The sequence below is a fragment of the Trichosurus vulpecula genome, chromosome 9 (genome assembly GCF_011100635.1).
Source record: "Trichosurus vulpecula isolate mTriVul1 chromosome 9, mTriVul1.pri, whole genome shotgun sequence".
Lineage (NCBI taxonomy): Eukaryota > Metazoa > Chordata > Mammalia > Diprotodontia > Phalangeridae > Trichosurus > Trichosurus vulpecula.
The window spans coordinates 183,486,604-183,498,687 of record NC_050581.1 but is presented as its reverse complement, the minus strand read 5'-3'; the positions used below and the strand labels follow the sequence as shown (position 1 = coordinate 183,498,687).

Sequence of the window (12,084 nt, the reverse complement as noted above, 5' to 3'; positions counted from 1 at the left end):
TGGAAGAAGAAAGCATCCCCCCTCCTCTGACTTCTTGGTAGAGGGAGATTATGACTGTGGAACACCACATATAATATACATTTCTTCTGAACTGTATTTTTTTTTTCCATTTTTTAAAATAAGGAGTGGTTCTCAGGCCACAAGAGGGGAAGGAGGTAGGAAAGAAACATGTTGGAATATGGAGGTGATGTTTAAAAACAAAAGATATCAATGAAATGTATTTTTTTAAAGAGATGGAAAGAGAAAGAGCTAGAACTATGAAATCCATGATTCTGCTGCCTTTTGTGATTACAAATTGCAGGACAATTGTTCTAATGACCAGAGAAATACAGCTCATCAGCCAAAAAGTGGGGCTTGGCATTCCTCAGGAGGGACTCAGGGCTGTGTTAGCCTGCCATGGTCCTCCCTTAATCGATCATTTTCAGACAAAGAAATTTCATCTGACTTTCTGCTAACAGTGCAGTGATAGAAGCTACTACCCTATTTTTCTAATTTTTCTATCAGAGAGTACATATTGAACTTTCTCCCAAGGTTTATTCTCTCTGTTTCCCTGCCTGCCATCTTTGCACAAAGAGGGTTTTTTTTTTTTTGGTTTTCCTTTTTCAAGCTCAAAATGGGGATGTGGAGAATTTGTGGGAGAGTTTAAAATGGGAAAATAGAGTATTTCTACCCTAAAGTACAGGAGCAGAATTTTTGTAATAGCATCTGTCAAGAGAGTATACAGTGGCTGATACAGGGATATCGAGTTTTATTTCATCATGCATATTTTCTGGGAATCAGAAATGCCCAAAATAACAGGGAGAACGGGAGCCAGAATGTGATATTTTAGCTGAAGCATAGTGCATTTCCAGAGGCTCTTTCATCTTAGGAATGTCACTAGGTTTAAAAGTAAACATGACAACATCTATGCTTTCAAGCAAGGCGAGATTAACGAACAAAGTCCATGAGGTAATAGAAACTAATTCAGGAAGCCGTCTAGGAGAGGACAACCAGGACGGCCAAGGGTCTTGAGAACATTGCATTGGGGATCAGTATAAGGAACCAGAGATATTTAGGTAGAGAAGGTAGGATATTATAGCTGTGTTTGAAGAGCTGGCATATACACACACATATATATTTATACATATACACACACATGCATACAAATATGTGTATTTATTCTAGGCCACAGAGAGCAGAATTAGGAGTAAATAGTAGAAGTTTCAAAACAACAAATTCAGAGCTAATAATTAGTGAACCAAAAGTGGAATGGGTAGCCTAATAAGATCATACATTTCCCTTCCCTGGAAGTCTTTACGCAAAAGATGGATGACCACTTTTCAGGTATGTGGTGGAGGGAATTCTTATCCAGGTATAAGTTGGACCTCTAAGGCCCCTTCCAGCTCTGAGTTTCTGTGATTCCCACTCTCTTCAGCCTTAAGACAACAACCTCACATAGCCTTTTAAGTTATCTTCTGATAATATGTTTAACATGATTGCGTATGTATAGCCTATATCAGATTGTTTATCATCTTGGAGAGGGGAGAGGGGAGGGAGGGAGAAAAATTTGGAATTCAAAATCTTATTTAAAAGTGAGTGTTAAATACTGTCTTTACATGTAGTTGGAAAAAATAAAACACTATTTACAGACAAACAAATGAATGAATAAACAAATGAAATCCCTTCTGATCCCAAAGAGTGTACCATTTTGGACTGGAATCCTCTGGTAACTATGGGTATCTAACCAAGATGGCTTTAAGTTATCTATGCCCCCTCCTTCATGTGCTAAGAAGGACTTTGCATATTCTAGAATCCACTGGAAATTGAGAGCACTTTGTGCTTTTGCATTTCTATTTCCTGTGTTGTCAGTGAGTAATTATACCCAATAAAAAATTGCAGCAGAATGTATATTGTTAGGCAACCGGATCACATGGGGATATTTTTCTTCCACAGGTTTTACATCAGAGCGTGTTCAGTATTAAAATATGGCAAGTCAAGTAAACAGAGAGGTTTCTTTGCTCAAAGCATTCATTTTAAACAAACATTTCACTGTTATTCTGATCAGAGGCTGGGACACAAATGATGTTTTCCTTCAAATAAAACAAATAAATTATTTTGAGGGAAAAGCAGACAGGTGAGCCATAAAGGAGTCAAGCCATTTATGACAACAGAAAGGATTTTCAAATAAGAAAGAGGAAGAGAATATGTGTGCGTGAGGAAAGAGAAGGGGGGCAGAGACTGTGAAAGGGGAATATGGAAAAGCACAAAAGAGAGAAATGGCAGGTTGATTTATCGTTAAAAAACCTGGCCAATAGATCGGTATATATTTGAAAACTTGAATCTGTTTTGCTAACGTTAAAGAGAACTCATCACTCCTTCAAAGACCCGCTATTTTTCAACCATCTTCATTGGATATCACTGACAGGACACCTCAAGGACACAGGGAGTTTAGGTGATGGTTGTGTGGCTTATGGAGAAACCAGTCTTGACTTTAATGAGTCTCATCGGAAAAGTTGGTTGGAGCCATAACTAGGATGGAGTGAGTAGGGCTTTGTCCTAGGACAGCAAAATGTAGAGGCCAAAACAATTAAGCATATATACTCCATCAGCAGCTCTGCAGTAACTAAGCTCTGATTGCACTTAACCGAATTTGTTTTAATTATTTGCAATATTTTCACATTATTAATTCCAAAGTTGATTTGACAGGCATTTCGTCTTACTTGTCCAAGAGCATTTTGAGCAGGTTGCCCCACCAGAACAACTGCTGGGTACAGTCTTTCAGATGATAAAGGGGGCAGTCTGACAAGTGCTGGAAATCAGTCAACAATCCTAGATTCCAGTCAATTACTCAGTTGTTTCAAAGTACCATCATAACCTCTCTCACATTCATTTTCTCCTCTCTGTTTCTTGTCTATTATCCTAACATAGGCCTTTATGACTACCCACAAGTTAGGAACTTCTTAACTGGTCTATTTCCCTTCACTGACCCTTTCTCCTCTAATTCATTTTTCATTGTTTGGTCATTTTTCAATTATGCCTGATTCTTTATGATCCCCTTTTGGGGTTTTCTTGGCAAAGATACTGGAGTGGTTTGCCATTTCTTTCTCTAGCTCATTTTGCAGATGAGGAAACTGGGGCTTGCAGGGTTAAGTGACTTGCCCAGGGTCACACAGCTAGTAAGTGTCTGAGGCCGAATTTGAACCTAAGAAGATGAGTCTTCCTGACTTCAGGCATGGCCCTCTATCTACTGTGACACCCAGCTGACCCATTTTTCATACCTCAGCCTTTATATATAGTTCTGATCATGTCTCTCCTCTTCTCAAAAATCTACAGGAGCTCCCTACTGCCTATCAAGCAAAAACCTTTCTTGGAATTCAAGGCTCTCCACAATCAGAGACCACTTTATCATCTCATCTACACATTCCATGCTTCACACAAAATGGATGAGTCTTTCCCTGAAACACATGCTATGCTCTTGCACCTCTGCATCTTTGCTCAGATACCCTGTGCCTATAGTGCCCTTCTTCCTTCTCTTTACTTATTCAGTTTCTGCTCATATTTTAAAACCCAACTCAAGTGCCCCCTCCTCCAGGAATCCAACTCTGAACACCCCCCTTGTACTTCATGTACATCATATAAAATGGCTTCGCATCTCATCTCCTTTTAGAATGTAAACTGTGAGATCAGAGGCCATGGAGTCCAATTCCCTCAATTTATAAACAAGACAACTGTGACTCAGAGAGATTAAATGATTTGTTGATGGTCACGCAGGTATTAAGGGTCAGAGGTGAGATTTAAACCCAAGTCCTCAGACTCTTATCCTACCATGCTGCCTCACATCTTTCTTATGACCAAGAGTGTCAGGGGAAATTTACCAAGCTTCCGGCATGGTATCCTTTTATAATAGTAGGTTAAGCATTTTTGATAACGATCCCCCAATTTCATCCTTGAATTCTTTAAAAACTTCTTGGATGATGCAATCCAATCCCAGTAATTTATCTCTATTTATTTTGTCAATTTGGCTTAGAACATCCTGAATACTGATCATTAAAACATCCAAAAGAATGATGATGAGTTTTAAAAAGTGAGCTAAAGAAAAAAATATCCTGAGGAGAAAAGGCAATAATGAGAGAGAGAGAGACAGAGAGAGTTGGGGAGGACATGCTCTGGAGTCATACCAGGCCTGTTCCTAGTGATCCCAGAAAAGATGAACTGGTGTTCTAATACTTTTGTTCAATTGCAGAAAACATACATTGGATCCATAGAAAAATTAAAAATAAAGAAATCATATTAGGTTAGCAAATTGCTCTAGAATCATTTCTATCTAAACTCCGTTGTCAAAGACGAGGAGGTGATAATGATGGCAGTTGGTTTTGTATGAGGTTTTGAGGTTCGCTAAGCACTTTAAAATAAACAAGTCAATAAGCATTTATTAAATGCATAGGGCGAGCCAAGAACTAATACCTTAGCTCATTTTAAAGGCATTATCATCCTTTTGTGAAAAAGAAACCGAGTCTCAAACGTCTGAGAGCTTTATTCATGGCCACATTGCCGATGATAAGTTTCAGAGACTGTATTTGAACCTTTGTCTTCCTGATTCCAACTCTAGTGCTCTGCCCGATAGGTCATTCTTCAGGAGAAATATAAAATACACTTCTTTTCCTCAAGGATCTTATAACTTAGTTGATGAGATAACATATTGCTGACTACAGCATAGTAGGAGTTCAAAGAAGACTAAGAATGGTATTGGCCAGTTAAAAATTGACATTTTATTACACTTTCACCTATCCTTTCAAAACAGCCAGAGACCTCTATGTATATAGACACACATAGGCACATATATGTAGGCACAGTTATATTCACTCCTACATACACAAACACACACACACACACCAAAAAAATTCCTCCGTTTCTGAGCAACCTTGTTAGAGAAAAAAGCATCTCAAGGGTGTTTATATTAATCCGATTCATTTTTTGGCAGCGTTGATAGAGATTTTTAATAATTAGTAGCTGAGATTGAAAACTAGGGAAATCCTTCTAGGAATGATGAAGCCACTGATGAATCACCATGCCATATGGAGATTTCTTTAATTAGAAAAATTGTCAAATGAAATTCACCCAGATGAAAGGAACCAGGAACATTTATTATCTAGTCTTACCTATAGTCACTAGCCTTGAACAATTACTCACAGACATAAGACTGAGTTTGAAGGAGACTTACTTGACATTGAATCCAATTCCCACATTTTTTACAGATGAGAAAACTGATGTCTCAAGATGGGAAATGACTTATACAAGGTCACACAAAACAGTCGCCAAGCCAGGCAAGAACCCAGGATTCCTGAATATGAGTCATAGGATCCTTTCTCTCTTACATTGTGACTGAAGCTAAACCCACAGAACCAACAATACATCAACTCCACCAAATTGGTGTTCCATTTCAATAATATAGTTGAAATATCTGTTGTGTTATAAGCAAAGGATAATATTGTTGAAGAGCAGGGCCATTCTGTATGACTTATTTAAAGAATGGAAATCAAAGACAAATACATAATTACTTAGAAGAAATAAAATGGAATAGTCCATCCAACATTCTCCTCTCCTCTTGTCCCCTTGCCACTCCTCCACCTCTCCTCTTCTCTTCTTTTCTGGAGATGCCATTATAGTTACTCTACTTTGCCTCAGAGAATAGAACCAAGAGTAATGGGTAGAGAATTTACAAAGGAGAAACTGCTGGCATGATATCAGGAAAAAAACAATTCCTAAACATCAGAGCTGCCCAAGAGTGGAATAATCTGCTTTGGGAATTAGTGAGCTCCCCATCCCTGGAGAGCTTCATGTAAAGGCTGGATCTACTGCAGAGGGGATTATTGTTCAGGTGTATAATAGTGGCCTACAATGTCCCTTCCAACTCAAAGATTTAGGATTCTTCTGTTTGGAATGAGCACTGCTATAACAGAGTTTGCTTTGGTGAGTCATGCAATGGAAGTCATTTTTCCTTTTTTTAAAAATTTTTTAATTTTTTTTTAAGTTTTGAGTCCCAAATTCCATCCCTCACTCCTCCCCCACTCCCAAGATGGCAAGCAATCAGACAGAGGTTATACGTGTGCAATTAGGTAAAACGTTTCCATATTAGTCTTTTCATTCAAGAAGACTATAACAAAAGAAAAAAATTTAAAAAGTGAAAATAGCATGCTTCAGTCCGTATTCAAACAATATGAGTTCTTTCTCTGGAGACAGATAGAATGCTACATTATTCGTCCTTTGGGATTATCTTGGATCATTATATTGCTGAGAATAACTAAGTCACTCACAGTTCCTCTTTAAACAGTATTGCTATGAATGTGTTCAACATTCTCCTGGTTCTGCTCACTTCACTATGCATCAGTTCACATAAGTCTTTCCAGGTTTTTTTGAAATCATCTTGCTTCTCATTTCTTGTAGCATAATAAATATTCCATTACAATCACATACCACAACTTGCTTAGCCATTCCTCAGTTGATGGGCATCTCTTCAATGATAGAAGTCATTTTTCAAAGGACTATAATTATATTTTTTATACTCCAGCCACCTGGTGTTATCCAACCATCCCACTTCCTTTTCATAAATGTTGCTTGGCAATCTTGACCGTACATTCACAAGCACACAGACCCAACTCTCAGACCCAGACACTGTGCATCAGACTTCAAACTAGGAGCAAGTAGCCGTTATTTCATGCATTTTCTCTAATGTTATTGATAATAAGAAAGAGATGAGCCAACGCTTTACTGAGTTAACAAGAACAAAGGGTCAGCAAGATATGGTGGTTGTCCTAATTGTCTCCAAAGAAAAGAAAGAAGATATGGTGGCTGAAACATGAGTCCCTCAAGTGGCACAGGGGCAGAGAGGAGAGGAGAATAGGTAGGACACAGGTTCCATGTGATCTCCCAGACACTAAGTTCCAGAAGAGCAGAGACCAGGTTCCTTACATATCTGTGTCCCTACGTACAGCCCCATGAAGGGTGTCTTGAACATATGAGGCAATCTACCAAGACAAAACAGAATCAATCAATTGACTGTGTATTGGATTTTTTTTTTAGATAAACACATTTAGCTCTTATCTGCAGTAAGCAAGAAATAATTAAAATAAACACTAACTTAAAAGAATACTTTGTATTCTTGTTCCAAGTTCCTCATTTATGATCCTGAAAGAGAGTTCGGTAAGCTAGGAGAGACTATGTCCATCTCTCAGAGAAATGGGCCTTCTTCCCAAAGTGGAAGTAAACACATTTCTGGTTATAAAGCACTTAACATCTGTGATCTCATATCATCATTACAACCATTTTACTGAAGAAGAAACTGAGGCACAAAGAAGCCAAGGGGTTTGCCCAAGCTAAATTGCAGAAGCAGGACTCCAATCTAGGTCTTTTGACTCCAGATCTTTTCTGGTAACTAGTAACCAACAAACATTTACTGACAAATAAGCAGTTCAAAGGATGTGATTCGGGAATTGTGCGAATGAGAATGATGCTGGACTTCCTGCGTGGTAAGAATTTTCAGAGTACAAACACTTTCTCCCACTTTGGCAGAGATAACATTGGCAACTTATGTGTTCCATTGGTAAGTATGCAGTGTCAAGAGAAAATTAGGGAAAACCATTATGTTTGGTGAGTCCCCTGTGACGAACTGCTGGGAGAACATGGATGAGAATTCCACGAGATGGGCAGGCATGGACGAGTCTTGGTCTGCATCACTGGGAGAAATAACTACACGAGTGAGGTCACAGGACAATTATAATATCTGAAAGGATGAGCCAACGTGACTTAAGTTAGACAATGCCCTAGTGTCTCTAGAAGAAGTCATTAAAACAGACCAAAAGGAAACTAGGCAAAGTGTAATGGCCTACAACTTAATCGGCATTTTCCCCAGGCAGAAAATAGAAATAGCTATGATTTATCATCCAAGCACTGACCTTTGCATATGTCTGTCTGTCTATCTGTGTGTGTGTATGTGTGTGTGTGTGTGTGTGTGTGTGTGTGTGTGTGTGTAATTGGATCCTTATACTAACCCTGTTAAGTAGGTGTTCCTATTATCCCCATTTTACAGATGAAGAGATTGTGCCTAAGAGGGTTTGAGTGACTTGCCTGGGGTCACACAGCTAAAAATGTCTAAGGCCAGCATGAAACTAAGGACTTCTTGACTTAAGTCCAACATTCTATCAACAGCGCCAAGCTGCCCAAGTACACAAGAGGCAAAAAATGGAATGCTTGATGAGGCCTGAAGTCATTATTGAGGGAGGAGATTGGGGAAAGCTCCGTGGAGAGGGCAATTGGATGGATCGTTAAAGGATGGTGGAGCTGCAGCAAGCAAAGATGGGGGTGTGGAAAGGCACAGGGCACAGGAGCAAAGGCCCTGACATGAGGAGGAGGGGTATATTGGAGGACTCTATCCAATGTGATGGGCACTCAAATGGCTTTATACAATTTTACCTTTATATGAGGTTTTTGTGCCGTTGGTATATTAATTTTCCAACTAACTTGAGTCATTTATCAATGTCCCAATATAGTCATAGTATTTTAATGCTCAGTGAGGATGTTTAGAGATATGTTAATAATAAAAAAAGAAACCTGGCCTCTTTCCCTGAGTTGTTGCTGTCCACAGTGATGTCTTCAGGGTCTGAAGTCTTCTGACACTAATTGCAGCAGTCCCTTGGTGAACATTGCATCATTTCTGAGCCATTTTAAGCAGGTTGGTCTTACCTTTAAGGCAGTTGGTGGTACAGTAAATGGAACACTGGGCCAGGAGTCAGGAAGGCTTTAAGTCAAATCTGGCCTCAGACACTATCTTGCTGTGTGACCCTGAGCAAGTCACCTAACCTTCATTTACCTCAGTTTCCTTTACCATAAAATAGGCATAATAATAGCAGCTACTTCACAAGGTTGCTATGAGGATAATACGAGCTAATGTTTATTTTTTTAAAAGCACCTAGCAAAGAGACTGGCACATAGGGGCTACAGAAATGCTTATTTCCTCTCCCTTTCTCCCCACAGGGTAGAGGACAAAAGATTTCAGTAAGAATACTCAAATATGAGAATGGAACTATTTCACTAAGGAGACAAGAGAGTGTAGCAAGTGTGGGGTGATGGTCTGAGAAAGACCTGAAGAATTGATGTCATGGGAAAAGATGAGAAAGTTGAATCTTGGGAGGCATAAGGAAAAGTGGAATGAGAAAAAATTAAGACCAGATAAAGAAATTTTGGAGTTCATGACCATAGCAGTGAAACACTTGTGGGGGATGGCAAGATCAGGGGTCGCACCATCCTTATGCTGCTAAAAAGAAATGGGATCTCCAACTCAGGAAGGGAAAAGATGGTCAACCCTGGAGTCAGGGGATCTGTATTCAAAGCCTACATCTGATGTTTATTTTCTGTGTGACCACAAGCAAGGCACTTAACCTCCATTTGCCTCAGTTTCCACAACTGTAAAAAATGGAGGTTGAACTTAGATAGTTCCTGAGGTCTCTTCTAGCTAAAGAGCTATGATCCTAAAGTGTTTTCTTTTCCCTGTTGCTTCTTAGAAATGTAACACTCAGATCACCTATAGCACTGGACATGATAACAAGAATAAGGAATTGTATGGCACAGTAGTATCTGAAGTACTTATTTCTAATAATGTCTTTCCAATATTCCAGTGAATTCATTATATTTTAACATAAAATGAGGATGCTCATAAAGATATTGATGATGTGCTTAGTCACACGACTTTTATTTTCACCTAATCATTCTCTCTATCTACATAGATGCCCATCACTGCTAGAGAGAGGTTTGAATACACGTCCATTTGTACATGCATGTACACGTACATAAAGAATGTTACTAAGTTTTTCTAAGCAAAAAAAATTCTATTATAAAATATAGATAATTGTAACTACATTCCTCTTAAGCAGGCCATAAGAGAAAGGAACTCTCTTATTTCACCCTTGATTTCCTCTTTAATGATTCAGGACATAAAGGACTTGTTAGTCCCATCTGTCAAGAGGCAGAAAAGCTAGTATCCAACACATCACAGTTTAACTAATCAACTGTCCAGGCTGCTCTGTGGATATCGATCTTGGAAGGTCTTGTATCTTGCTAAAGTACCTCGTACACAATCTCCTAGCCTGTGTTTTTGGTTGACATGAAGGCAATCTTTGGGAATTGCTGTCCAACAGTCATTCTATCAGTAAGCACTCACAAAGTACTTGTGTAGAGGGATGACCCAATTGAATCAGTACATTTTTCTTCTAAACACAATAGATGTCAATTTAGACTTGTGGTATCCATTTTGATCTTTTTTTAGAACAACATCAGGAATTTTAAGTCATTTAGAGAAGTATAAGTATATTTTTATCATCATCAGTCAACCACTCCCACTAAGCATGAGTGCTCCTCAAGCCTTGGTCTGAGGCCCTCTCTTCTTTTCTCTTTATTTTCTCCCTTAGTGACTTCTTTTTACTTTCTCCCTTAGTGACTTCATTCAAGTATCATCTGTTTGACCCATACACACACACACACACACCCACACCCACACACACACATATCATATTTCTATCTGTCTGTACCATCTATCTATCTATCTATCTATCTATCTATCAAAACCAGTCTATCTATCTACCCTTAGCGTCTAGAGCTTCCCCACATCTCATAGTGGACATTTCCACCTAGATTTCCTAATAATATCTCAAATGCAACATATGTCAAAATGGAAGTCATCATAGTCCTCCCTCCCCAATATCTTCTCTCCCTCAGGCTTTCCTGCTTCTGTTGAGGGTGCCACCTTCTACCCAGAAGCCCAGTTTAATAACCACAAAATCATCCTTGCCACTCCTCTCTCACCTTCCCCATCCAATCATTTGCCCAGTCCTGTTAATTCTCTTACCAGATCTTTCACATCCATCCCTTCTCTTCACCTACAGAATCAACACCCTAGATCAGGCCCTCATTTACCTCTTGCCATAGACTATTATATCTTCGTAATTGGTGTCTGTGCTGCCAACCAGCCTTCATATAGCTGGCCAGAAAATCTTTCCAAAGCACAGGTCTGGTCATTACATTGCGCTTCTCAAAACCACTCCGTGGATCTCTATACCTCCAGGATAAAATACGTAAACTCGATAGCCTTATTTCAAATTCCTATACAATCTGCATCCTGTCTGTCTTTCCAATTCCATTTCACATTGCCTTTTCGTGTACTCTATATTATAGCCAACAAGTCTACTGACCATACCTAATCATCATCGTCATTGTCGTCATCATCACCATCATCACCATCATCATCATCTGAGGAGGTAGGGGCTACTATTATCTCCATTCTACACTACGGGAAACTGAGGCAGAGAGAGGGTCACAGAGCAAGCAAGTATCTGAGGCAGGATTTGGACTCAGGTGTTCCTGACTGCAGGCCAAGTCCTCTACCCATTGCACTAACCCTATCGTTGACACTAATTCCATTTCCAACCCCAGACCTACCATTCCACATCCAACACATGTGTATTGCACAGCCATTCACCAAACTTTCATTTCTTCTATCATTACTTTTATAGAGCCTGATCATCCTTCAAGACTCAGCTCAAATGCCACCAGCTCCCTAAGGACTTCTCCAATCTTCATCCCACCTCATGATGGAAGGCCCTCCCTCCTTCCAGTTAGCTTATAAATCACTTTACCTAAAAGAATGTAAGCTTCTGGAGCACAGAAATGGCTTCCTGTTTGGTTTTTTATCCACAGCATCTAGAACATTCTTTGTACATAGGTCATTTTCCAGTCATGTCTGACTGTTATGATCCTATTTGATTCTGTTGTTGTTGTTGTTGTTGGGTTTTTTGCAATGATACTGGAATGGTTTACCATTTCCTTTTCCAACTCATTTTACAGATGAGGAAACTGAAGCAAACAGGGTTAGGTGACTTGTTCAGGGTCACATAATTAGTAAGTGTCTGAGGATATATATGAACTCAAGAAGATGAGTCTTCCTGACTTTAGGCCTGGAACTCTATCCACTGTGCCACCGAGCTGCTCCTTGCACAAAGTAGCTACTCAATAACTGTTTATGGATTTGAAATGGTTTCATTCACTCATTCATTCATT

General features: G+C 39.3%; 1 protein-coding gene across 1 annotated transcript in view; it reads right to left on the bottom strand.

Moving 5' to 3' along the window:
- Positions 1 to 11,241, bottom strand: part of FHIT (fragile histidine triad diadenosine triphosphatase) — a 467,341-nt gene extending 456,100 nt beyond the window's left edge. The window contains 2 exon segments of the mRNA XM_036739674.1: positions 10,945 to 11,086; positions 11,225 to 11,241. Coding sequence (XP_036595569.1) covers positions 10,945 to 11,086; positions 11,225 to 11,241 — 159 coding nt within the window.
- Positions 11,242 to 12,084: the final 843 nt, after the last annotated feature.